This window comes from Cibotium barometz, chromosome 35 (genome assembly GCF_041138505.1).
Source record: "Cibotium barometz isolate CiBa-2024 chromosome 35, ASM4113850v1, whole genome shotgun sequence".
Lineage (NCBI taxonomy): Eukaryota > Viridiplantae > Streptophyta > Polypodiopsida > Cyatheales > Cibotiaceae > Cibotium > Cibotium barometz.
In genome coordinates, this window is record NC_141080.1 from 4,958,964 (window position 1) to 4,971,853 (window position 12,890).

At 44.8% G+C, this 12,890-nt stretch overlaps 1 protein-coding gene across 1 annotated transcript in view; it reads left to right on the plus strand.

Annotated features, from left to right (window-relative positions):
- LOC147618086 (uncharacterized) overlaps positions 1-12,890 on the plus strand; it is a 51,545-nt gene that overhangs the window by 37,306 nt on the left and 1,349 nt on the right. The window contains exons 2-3 of the mRNA XM_086775330.1: positions 7,759-7,917; positions 8,702-8,855. Coding sequence (XP_086631456.1) covers positions 7,768-7,917; positions 8,702-8,855 — 304 coding nt within the window. The 5' untranslated portion in view covers positions 7,759-7,767. The remainder of the gene's footprint in view (positions 1-7,758; positions 7,918-8,701; positions 8,856-12,890) is intronic.

Consider the following 12,890-nt stretch of genomic DNA (forward strand, 5'->3'; position numbering starts at 1 on the left):
CTATCTTCCTTTAGTGGAGTTTGCATATAACAACACTGTACATAGCTCGACAGGCAAGGCGCCTTTTGAGATTGTAGAAGGAGGGAAGAAGGTACCACCCATTTTGCATACAAAGGATAAGATCTTTGAGGCTGATCAGTATGTGGAGAGCTTGGATGAAGCTTATCGGAGAGTTAAGTTGGCCCTCCAGAAAACTCAGCAGAAGCAAAAGAAAGCCGCAGACCGTCACAGACGTGATTTACAGTTTGCATTGGGTGATTGGGTTCTTTTGCGCTTTGAAAAGGCTAGACTCAAGAAGATGAAGGGTAAAGAGCGCTTATTCCCTAAGTTGAGTATGCGATATTATGGGCCTTTTCAGGTTTTGGAAAAGATTGGTGAGGTAACCTATCGATTGAAGTTACCAGATCACTGGAGGATTCACAATGCTTTTCACGTGAGTCTTCTTAGACCTTTCCGTGGGGATGTGCCTGAGGATGTATCAGATGAGGCTCAGCCGGAAGTTCAGGAACTTGATGAGGTTCTGATTCCAGAGCAGATACTGGCACATAAAGAAAGGAAGGTACGAGGTAAAGTTTCCCGTCGCTATCTTGTGAAGTTCAAGAACTATTCACCGATGGATGCGAAGTGGATGGAGGAAGGTGACTTAACAGATTCACCTCAGGTTTTGCAACTTTATCTCGATGCCTTTGAGTTAGAGCCGACTCTTATTGTGGCTCATTCAGGTTCAGCAGAGCATGGGTCTGGAGCATTACCTGATGCTCAAGAGGGGGGTAGCACCTCCACTCCCTTGATACAGACAGGCTCAGATGACATCTAGAGGTTGCTTGGTGTAGATTTTATCTCATCCGAAGGTACTGAGGCTGACAGTACATCTGTTTATGGGACTTCTATGATATATGTGTACTAGTCACATCGAGATTTCTGTGGATATGTATGGTTCACAGTGGTATACAACTTGGACTATTACTATGCCATTGGTTTGCAGTGAATGATGATACATGTGTATGGCTCAGAGAGATTGGGACGCTGATCTTGCCATATTGTATATTTCACTTTGGATATTTTGATGCATCACCAGAATGCAATCGAGGACGCTTGCCATCTTTCAAGAGGGGGGTATGTCATGGCCCTGTGAAAATGGAGCAGGACAAGTGTGGGCATGGTGGTTGCAGGGTCAGAATATTTTATGATTCACATGGGGGGTGCCCGGACAGTGTTTAAAGATGTGTGGACAACCCTAGGTGTGAAGGGGGAACATTAAAACATTAACTTTTAATGTTTATTAAAGTTGCCCCTAGGCCTTAGTGGCCCTAGGGAACTTATTAAGTTGGGGCCCTAGGGATTAACTTGGGAAGGAGGTTTTCTCTCTCTTCACTCTCTCTCCTCCCTTTTTGGGGAGTCGTGTAGCAAAAGGAGAGGCTTCCTTCATGCGCTTGTGTACAATCGTGGGAAAGCTGAAGAGGAGGAGAAGGCGGCTGTTTTGCTGCAGACTGTTGCTGTTTTTCTGAAGAAACCAGCCGTACAGCACTGTACGGCCAGTACTGGACTCTCTCTCTCTCTCTCTCTTTCTCCTCTGTTGCTGGCGGCGCACAGAGCAGCTGCTGGTGGCTGCGCAGAAGCCCTAAACAGGCTGTACAACCTGTTTTCCAGCCCAAACCCTACTGTACGACTGCCGTACAGTGTACGGGCAGTCAGGTACAGCAAGTACAGGTGCAGGTGGTGCTTTTCTGAGTGCTGGACAGACCTGTGTAGGCTGATTCAGGCTGGTATAGAAGTGGACAGCAGGTTGTTTATGCAAGTACAACGCCTGGCACGCATCCCGAGGCGGTACAATCAAGTACAGTGCTGATTTTCAGATCTGTACTTTCAAGGACAGCATAGGAGTGAGCATCAGGAGGAAGATACAGGCAAGTGCAAGCACACGTGTGAAGCAGGATTGTGGAATCAAGTGCCTGCAGGCACAGATTAGTGCTGTTGCTTCCTCCAGAGTTGTTTCACAAGCTGAATTTGGTAAGCCTTGACTCTGTTCATCTATCTCTCTTTCTATTGCTTGATGTCTGCTACAGGTATGTACTATCTGGCTCCTTGTGAGAGGAGGAGTATGGCAGATTGACAGGGGATTAAGACAGAGATTGAACAGCATATGTATGTTGAGCTGAGAAGATGTATCATGCTTATGAGTTATGCCAGATGTATGCCCATGGCTGGCCTGCTTTGTGAACTTGGCTGATCAGAGGGAGGCACAGTGTGTTGCTTGAAGACACAGATCTGTGTGCATAGATCCTCTGTGCTGAGAAGGATTTGTGGGCAGTCAGATTGGACTACAGGTGTAAACTCTTGGCTGGTTTTTGTATTGTACTCAGCCATACATATTATTTTAATGGAATAAAGAAATACCGCAAGGGGCGCCAAGCTTTGGGGCCAACAGGTGTCGTTGTGTTTTCAGATTTGGGCACTCTAGCTCCAATCTGTGTTTTGTTTATCATCTAGACTACAAGTGGACGGGTGTTAGCTCTTACCGCACTCTGGTTTTCTATCAGAGGCCGGTTTCAGTTTGCAACCATTTAAGTGCCTGGTGATCTTTCTTAATTGTGAAATCTCTCCCGTGAAGGAAATGTTTCCAATGTTTAAGCGCTCTCATCACTCCCAAAAGCTCTTTGTCAAGTACCGAATAGTTCTTTTCGGTTGTATTCAACTTGCGACTATAATAAGCCACTAGCCAACCCTCTGGCTGTAGAGAGCAGCTCCAATGGCTAGGTTACTGGCATCAGTAATCATCTCGAAAGGATCTTCCCATGATGCCAACTTTAAGTGATGAATGAATAATGCTTGATTCCAAGCGCTTGCTTATATATGGTGATATGCTGCTGGTCAGCCAATCTAACAGCTGTCGGCATGTTTATTTGGACCATAAAATGCTACAAATAGCATTTAATGCTGGTGCATAGTGTTGCTTTCCCACATGAGGCTGTCGGCCAAATGTTTATGCTCCATTTACTGCCCATAGCTGCTGGCCGAGTGCCTAATCACCCAAGGTTGCTACATAAGCTGGCCACTGGCTATAAACACTGTCCAGGGCTGTAAACAGCCCCTAAACAGGTTGCTACAAAATGTTGTAGCCATGGGCTGGCCCATAGGCATGCCATATGATTGCTAATGCTTCTGATACAAACCTAAGCTATGGCTGACTGCTCCATGCACTTATCTGATGGGGTTCTCCAAGTGGGTTAAGAGGACTAACTCTAGACCAACCTCTATGGCTCGGAGATTGGCCTACATAGCTCGTGCCTGACTGTCCTTGGACTGAGGGCTCATAATGGGGTCATGATGTGCGACAAATGTTCCTAAAAAGGTACTATTTCTGTACAAATGTTGCATTGATAATGATGCCATTGTGTCACTGTATACCCCAATGCAAGGTGCATGTGACACTCAGACTTTGAGATTATACAAGATGAAAAATCTAGATCCTACTATGCTAGGTATAGGGTACACCGTACAATAAGTGATGGGATATGGGAGAGCTGAATAAAAACACTCAATCAACCCTATATGCCAGGCAAGGGCCCATCCAGGATGTCCATTATGGATGATATAAGAAGGCTAGAAATGTTGATAGTTTGTTGTGAGGATGAGGTTGCTCGATGGTGGGCTAGGATCTTTTGAATTTGGTGCTGATGAGCTGGGGGTGGCCAGGGTCCAACGGGACAAGGGCGTCTAGCTCTCTAGAGTGTGCATGCCCGATCTGATGTGACTCCTATGAGCTGGGGGTGGCTGGGGTCCGATGGGATGAGGGTGTCTAGCTCTCTAGGGTACGTGTGCCCGATCTGACGTGACTCGTATGGGGCTGATGAGCTAGGGGTGGCCGGGGTCCAACAGGACGAGGGCGTCTAGCTCTTTGGAGTGTGTTCTCGGTTTGGTGTGACTCCCATGGGCCTGCTACGAGGGGGCACTATGGTATAGGCTCCCGTATCCACTGTGACGGACCCAAGTGCCTTCATATCCACCCCTCTAGGCTGGAAAAAATTGGTGATGGTAAGGTGAGAGGAGTATTGGGAGCAAGGATCTCTGAGTAGTGACTCTTTGTGTCGGGTGAGCTCCAGTAGGAAGAGTCCAAGGCACCTTTAATCAGGGTACTCCATGATCCGAGATAAGGGTCGTATACATGCCTAAAGAGTGATTCTCCTAGGTATGAGCCATGATACATAGCAGATGAAATTTCTTTCTATCTTTAGCGGTGCATTTGTCCTATCAACTACTTATTTGCTGTACTAATTCTTTCTATTTGCTACTTCCCTTAGTGCTAGGCTTCATTATGGCTGAGTCTGCCCTGCATCTCCGGAGGTTTGACAGAAACTCAGTACGAAGGGCTTTGTGTGAATATATGCTCGTGTGTGTGTGTGTGTGTGGAGTGCGTGTGTGAGAGCATGTCTTGATACAGAGTTCTACACCCACTATTGGGCACTGATGACGTTAGTGGGGATGTCGTAGTATCTAGTCCATACTATGCATAATGGAGTTGATAGTTATATAGTCCTGTGGGTTGACTACCATGAGTATATAACATGCACGTTCCTAAAAGGTGAATTTGGGAATGTTCCTGGATTCATCTAGGTATATAATTCAGCCGTATTAGCGGACATGCAAATTTCACATTGTGAAGTTTTCTTCCGAGTTACGGCCAGTTGATATTGTGCTTATTCTTTCTATCTTTAGCGGTGCATTTACCCTATCAACTACTTATTTGTTGTACTAATTCTTTCTATTTGCTACTTCCCTTAGTGCTAGGCTTCATTATGGCTGAGTTTGCCCTGCATCTCCAGAGGTTTGACAGAAACTCAGTACGAAGGGCTTTGTGTGAATATATGCTCGTGTGTGTGTGTGTGTGTGTGTGTGTGTGTGTGGAGTGCGTGTGTGAGAGCGTGTCTTGATACAGAGTTCTACACCCACTATTGGGCACTGATGACGTTAGTGGGGACGTCGTAGTATCTAGTCCATACTATGCATAATGGAGTTGATAGTTATATAGTCTTGTGGGTTGACCACTATGAGTATATAACATGCATGTTCCTAAAAGGTGAATTTGGGAATGTTCTTGGATTCATCTACGTATATAATTCAGCCGTATTAGCAGACATGCACACATTGTGAAGTTTTCGTCCGAGTTGCGGCCAGTTGATATTGTGCTTATTCTTTCTATCTTTAGCAGTGCATTTGCCCTATCAACTACTTATTTACTGCACTAATTCTTTCTATTTGCTACTTCCCTTAGTGCTAGGCTTCATTATGGATGGGTCTGCCTTGCATCTTTGGAGGTTTGACAGAAACTCAGTACGAAGGGCTTTGTGTGAATATATGCTCTTGTGTGTGTGTGTGTGTGTGTGTGTGGAGTGCGTGTGTGAGAGTATGTCTTGATACAGAGTTCTACACCCACTATTGGGCAGTGATGACGTTAGTGGGGATGTCGTTGTATCTAGTCTATACTATGCATAATGGAGTTGATAGTTATATAGTCTTGTGGGTTGACTACCATGAGTATATAACATGCACATTCCTAAAAGGTGAATTTGGGAATGTTCCTGGATTCATCTAGGTATATAATTCAGCCGTATTAGCGGACATGTAGATTTCACATTGTGAAGTTTTCGTCCGAGTTGCGGCCGGTTGATATTGTGCTTATTCTTCCTATCTTTAGCGGTGCAATTGTCCTATCAACTACTTATTTGCTGTACTAATTCTTTCTATTTGCTACTTACCTTAGTGCTAGGCTTCATTATGGTTGAGTCTGCCCTGCATCTCTGGAGTTTTGACAGAAACTCAGTATGAAGGGCTTTGTGTGAATATATGCTCGTGTGTGTGTGTGTGTGTGTGTGTGTGTGTGTGTGGAGTGCGTGTGTGTGGAGTGCGTGTGTAAGAGTATGTCTTGATACAGAGTTCTACATCCACTATTGGGCAATGATGATGTTAGTGGGGATGTCGTAGTATCTAGTCCATACTATGCATAATGGAGTTGATAGTTATATAGTCTTATGGGTTGACTACAATGAGTATATAATATGCACGTTTCTAAAAGGTGAATTTGAGAATGTTCGTGGATTCATCTAGGTATATAATCCAGCCGTATTAGACATGCAGATTTCACATTGTGAAGTTTTCGTCCGAGTTGTGGGTAGTTGATATTGTGCTTATTCTTTCTATCTTTAGCGGTGCATTTGCCCTATCAACTACTTATTTGCTATACTAATTCTTTCTATTTGCTACTTCCCTTAGTGCTAGGCTTCATTATGGCTGAGTCTGCCCTACATGTCCAGAGGTTTGACAGAAACTCAGTACAAAGGGCTTTGTGTGAATATATGCTCTTATGTGTGTGTGTGTGTGGAGTGCGTGTGTGAGAGCATGTCTTGATACAGAGTTCTACACCCACTATTGGGCACTGATGACGTTAGTGGGGATGTCGTTGTATCTAGTCCATACTATGCATAATGGAGTTGATAGTTATATAGTCTTGTGGTTTGACTACCATGAGTATATAACATTCACGTTCCTGAAAGGTGAATTTGGGAATGTTCCTGGATTCATCTAGGTATATAATTCAGCCGTATTAGCGGACATGCAGATTTCACATTGTGAAGTTTTCGTCCGAGTTGCGGCCAGTTGATATTGTGCTTATTCTTTCTATCTTTAGCGGTGCATTTACCCTATCAACTACTTATTTGCTGTACTAATTCTTTCTATTTTGCTACTTCCCTTAGTGCTAGGCTTCATTATGGTTGAGTCTGCTCTGCATCTCTGGAGATTTGACAGAAACTCAGTACGAAGGGCTTTGTGTGAATATATGCTCTTATGTGTGTGTGGAGTGCGTGTGTAAGAGCATGTCTTGATACAGAGTTCTACACCCACTATTGGGCAATGATGACGTTAGTGGGGATATCATAGTATCTAGTCCATACTATGCATAATGGAGTTGATAGTTATATAGTCTTGTGGGTTGACTACCATGAGTATATAACATGCACGTTCCTAAAAGGTGAATTTGGGAATGTTCCTGGATTCATCTAGGTATATAATTCAGCCGTATTAGCGGACATGCAGATTTCACATTGTGAAGTTTTCGTCCGAGTTGTGGCTAGTTGATATTGTGCTTATTCTTTCTATCTTTAGCGGTGCATTTGCCCTATCAACTACTTATTTACTGTACTAATTCTTTCTATTTGTTACTTTCCTTAGTGCTAGGCTTCATTATGGTTGAGTCTGCCCTACATCTCCAGAGGTTGACAGAAACTTAGTACGAAGGGCTTTGTGTGAATATATGCTCGTGTGTGTGTGTGTGTGTGTGTGTGTGAGCATGTCTTGATACAGAGTTCTACACCCACTATTGGGCCCTGATGACTCTAGTGGGGATGTCGTAGTATCTAGTCCATACTATGGATAATGGAGTTGATAGTTATATAGTCTTGTGAGTTGACTACCATGAGTATATAACATGCACGTTCCTAAAAGGTGAATTTGGGAATGTTCCTGGATTCATCTAGGTATATATAAATTGTAGACCACAAGAAAGTCCAAGAACATAATCAAAACTACATCTAATTGATGTGAAAAAATTATAAATATGTTATGTTGATCTATTTGCTGTTTAACGTCAGAGCAACGTGGCTAATGCTGTCTTACAGGACTTTTGTCTAGTGTCATTAGACATGTGATGATGTAAATTGTTACTTTTTTGGAATTTAAATTTGGTCCTTGCTGTTGTTTCAGTAATTGAATATGAAGATAACTGCGAAAGCGAAGCATTACTGGCGAAGGTTCTACAACTATGTTCGCTATGATTTCAAGGAAATGGCATTCCCATCCTCACTACCTGATCCGCCCGGCACAAAGCAACCTAAAAAGCTCACTTTGGATGACCATGTTCATGTAAGTTTAAGCTTTCTCACAATTCTTGAAAATGATGAATTGAACATATGCAGTATAAACCCTAACATGTGAAACATCAACCCTACCAACCCTAATAAGTATACCCTGTTCAACGTAAATCATAACGCATGCTGTATAACCCCAAACATGTGCATCGTTACTTCTAACATGGCAACATCTAACATCTGCAACAGAACCCCAACATGTGTAGTATAACTTGTGACATGTGCAACAAAAACCCTAACATGTGTAATCATGTTCTATATAAACCCTTACACGTGCAGCGTGCAATATAAATCCTTGTAGTATCAACCCTTACATGTGCATCTATTAAATCCATTATAAATCCTAATATACTCTAATATGTGCAATATGAATTTTAATGAATCTTACTACTAGTGTAACAAATGTGGGTTAGTATGTATAGTATAAACTGAAATCTGTAGAAAACAAAATCTAACGGGGTATTAATCTTAACAAGTGAAACATAAAATCCTAACGTGGAAAACCTTGACTCTCTGTATTTTAAATCTTAAAAAGTGACTTACTATGTACAATAAACCCTTAACTTGTGCAACATAAACTCTTACATAAAAAATCTTGTAATTTAAGTATGTACAATGTAAACCAAAACATGGACACTAATTTTGCAGTATAAATCCTCACATACAATGTAAAATCCTCGTATGATGCCAAACTTTACACGGAGGTAAATTTATAGAGTAAAACCCTAGCAACCATTGTTCTTCATGTCCAATCGATGAGGCTTTTCTAAATTTATCAGGTGTGGAAAACGGCCACTAGGATCTATTTGAAAAGCTGGAAGACGCATGATATAGACATTGATGAAGAATTTGATCTGGCAAAGAATCCAGGCAAGAAAAAGTCGGAAAAAGAGAAAAAGCCAGAACCTGAGCCATCTATGATTGAAGATTTGGGTATGCTTGTAAAATCACTCTACAAAAAGTTGTGCAAGATACCTTATGATTTATTTTCTTGCTAGCTTGATCTACATATTTGGATAGAATGCAACAACAACAGGGGATAAGTCCGTGTCTAGGTAGGTTCTTTGAATCCAACCATCAAACTTTCTGTACTGCGGTGCAAAGATCCTCTTTAATGGCATCCTGACTGAGGAACTAGCTGTCCTCGTGCCTTTTTGGAAAGACAATTGAGGGAAGGTCACCATTTAGGCGGATGACCCACAAGGGGATGTCTAGCTGAGAGAATATTATCACCCCATAGAGGCAGCATTGGGGAAAGAGTTCGTCTAGACCACTTGCTGATGCTATGGCATGCAACGTATCGATTCGTCGCTGCTGCAGCTGTTGCTTTATGTAAGTTGAGAGAAGAAAAGTGAGGATTCATAAGATTGTGTGGTGCTAGATTACCAATTGTGTCATGAGATGTGGGAGTGTGCATGCAGCTGACGTTCTATGGGCAGCAGGACCAGGTTGCTGCACATTGTTCCCTCCAGAAAGCCCCAATTTACTGTGTCATAGGCTTTCTCGAAATCAAGAAGGAGAACAATAAGATCCTGCTGACACATCTTGGCTGAAGCGATCGCCACCCAGAAAGTGAAGATGTCTAGAATGCTCTGATCCTGAACGAAACCCATCTGTGTACCGTGTATCAAGTCTGGGAGAAAGAGTTGCAGTCACCAGCTGATGACCTTGGCGAGAATTTTGTAGGCGGTCCCTAGGAGGGTGATGGGTCTCCAATTTGTCACCACTCTCCTTGGGAATCAAGTGGATCAATCCCTGTGACAACCTCTCCGGCATGGGTCCCGTAACCATTATCTCATTGAAGGCAGCTCTGAGGTCACCTTCCATGAGATCCCAGTGACGGAGAAATAAAGAGATTTAAAGCTTGTCATCTTCCGGGCATTTTCCCCTACGTAATGCCATCATAGCCTCCGCCAGCTCCTCAGGTGTGAAAGGGGGTCAGCAGGAAGGTCCGGAGAGCGTGAGGGACCACCTTTCTCGTATGTCGCCAAACCTGCTCACGTGCATCCAACACTTGTGTGAGGATATGGGGGCACCCGTAACATGAGAACTGAAGACATATGTGGCAATGCCTTCACGGGGGGGGGGGGGGGGGGGGATGATGCTGTAACAATGGATCCATCATGGCCTCATAACCTGCGGATACCATCTCTCTGCGTGCGTCCAAAAGGAGGCTCTGGCATAGTATCTGTACTCCACCCTCCACTCCTCTAGGGGGTGAACTCTGTACGGGCAGAAGCCAGCTGACTCTCAATCCACGAGCTATCTGGCGCACTCTTCTTCCTAAAGCCATTGCAGAGAAGCTAGGCCTCGGCAAATGCTCCTCTCTTTCTCTCAGAAGCTCGCCAATTTGCTCTACGCTGCCTCCTGTAATAGACTACTAATGTCTCCAAGGCCTGCATCCAAGGCACCTGTGGCTGCTCCTGATTGAAAATCTAGCCTCTTCCAAATCTCCTCTATCATATTGCAAATCTCAGAGTCCTGGATGAGGCTATCTGGGATCTGGGTATTCAAATGTCTGTCCTCCCTATAGGGATCCTCTAGGGAGAGAATAACTGGTGCATGATCGGAGAAGATAGTGCTTGCCAAAATACCAATCATGCCACCATGACTGCAAGTCCACTCATCTACATAGAACGGATCTAATCGGGATAGGTTAGGGCCGGTTCTCCTCCTATCGGATCTCGAGAAACACAAACTCTCGGGGCTGCGTCCAAACTTTGGAAGATGCCAAGGGTCTTGTCCCCTAAGAGCCAAAATCAGCTCCTCCCAAGACGAGTACAGTGCACCAGAAACTATAGCATGCCACCTCTGAGTCTATCCTTTGCCGACTCCAGCATGTTAAAATCCCCACCACACACCAAAAATCTGCCTGCGGTAGGGATTGACGAACTGTACTCTAGAAGGTGGCATCACCTGCTGCGGCGTTCGGCGCATATACATTTAGGAAGCCCACATAGTCCTCTCCAATCCTGATGGTCACCCATTGAGCTCGTCCAGTGACAATGGTGCCTCCCATTGCCGGCAATAGCTACTCACTGATGCAAATGCATACTCCATCCTGTGTTCTAGAGGGGCCAAAAGAATGGGACCAGAAGGTGTGACTCCTGTCTTGCAGGATCTTCCCACAGCGGCCGGTACGTCGCTTTGAAAGGTGGTTCTCTTGAATGAAGAGAATGTCAGTGGGTCCACATAAGCTCCTCTCTAAGGACACCACGCCTCTGAAAGCATTGTGGACCCCCCAAACCTTGGATGTTCCATGAGACAATCCGCATAACTAAGACCTATGGGGGGCAGAATTGTCGGAACTGCCCTTCACTCGAAGAGCACGCTGGGCGGCTATCCACAATCTTGCATACCAGGTGGAGGCCTCCAAAGAAGCGACTGTCGAAGCGAGGAGCTGGAGGTTTACTTCTGAAAAAGAGAGGCAAGGGACGGCGGCCTTGGTCTGGGGATGATGGAGCGGCTGCCATGGAGTCCTCTTGGAGGTTTGGGACCAGAAGTTGCGGAGTCTTGCCACAGAGAAAAATGCCCGAAAGCTAAAAGCACCTGATGGGGAAGAGGGAAAGGAGGGGGAGCAAGGAAAGGAAAAGGGGGATAAGGCGGCGAGGAGACAGCTCACAGCTTGGCGGGCTGCGTAGGTCAACCGGCAATGAGGAGGAGAAAACAGGGCAAGGCAGGGGCTCAGGAGAGGGAGGCAACGGCGGGGGCTGAGGCAGATAAAAGGAGCAAAGACGGGGGCTGGAGGGAAAAGTGGGGGGGTGCTGCACAGCAGAGGCAATGGTGGATTAGGTGTTGGTTTGTGCAGCAAGAAAGGAGAAAAGTAATGCACGAATTTCTTGTGAATGCATGCAAGAAAGGGAGAATGTGCTGCTCCATTGAACCATCAATCACCTTGCTTGGCAAGCCTGAGAAAGGCCTGCTGTGCTTCAGTATATGAGTTTCTTGTGAATGCAATATTTGGTGCTCTTGAAATATCAACGTGGACTTGGTTCTCCAAATGCTTGACAGTGGTACCTCTAGGAACTAGCCAAAAGTTGAAACTGCTGTCCTTGAGCTGGAATGGGAGGGACGCAACCACACATAACATGCTAAGTGGAAGCGTACTGATTATGTGCTTCAATGAATGCTAGTTAAGATGCACAGACTGAAAACACATTGGAGATAATCACCTAATCTACTGTATATTATGTTACATGCGGAAGCTTAGAGGCATCTTTTACTTGTTAAACATGCATAGATACCTCGTTCCAGGCCATCACATACATACAGCACAATACATAGAGATCACCTCCCACGATTGGCCTGGTGGTCCTCTAGACAGCTACAAAGGAGCGTCATAAAAGAAGTTGGTATGCACACATCGCCAGTTGGTTTGAGTTACACGGATTTGGGATGGACGGCCTTCCCACCTTTGAGTACAGCATAGATTCCCCTTTTCTAGATCTCTCAAGGCAGGAGATTCAACAGCATCATCCATCTAGATCTGACTAGACTTCAAGCAAACTGGACATGGATTTCCCCGGTCGAGCTTTCCCCAAAGCTTCAGTCCTACAGAGAGCATGTCTTGAGGGTCACTTGGGATGGTTACATTGAGAAGCCCAGTTACCTTCACAGACACATGTCCCATGCCGTGAGGATTGCCATTGGTCAGCTAAGGGTGTCGTCACACTGCCTTTGGATTGAGGCAGAGAGCGGAGAGAGCAGAGGGTATCCCACAAGACAGACGAGTATTAGTACTCGGGACGTCACATTTGAGGAGCATTACATACTTAGATGCCCAGTTTACTATAAAATATGCAGACACTACCACTCTCTCTTTAGGGAGGGGTTCATGCCCTTGTTATGGGTGATGCATTACAGAGATCAGAGATGCTTGGCACTATAGCTATTGGAAGTGAGGTACCACAGAGATAGACTATTGAGGCAGCAGCCATAACATGGGGCTGGTCCTAAATGAAGAGAGAG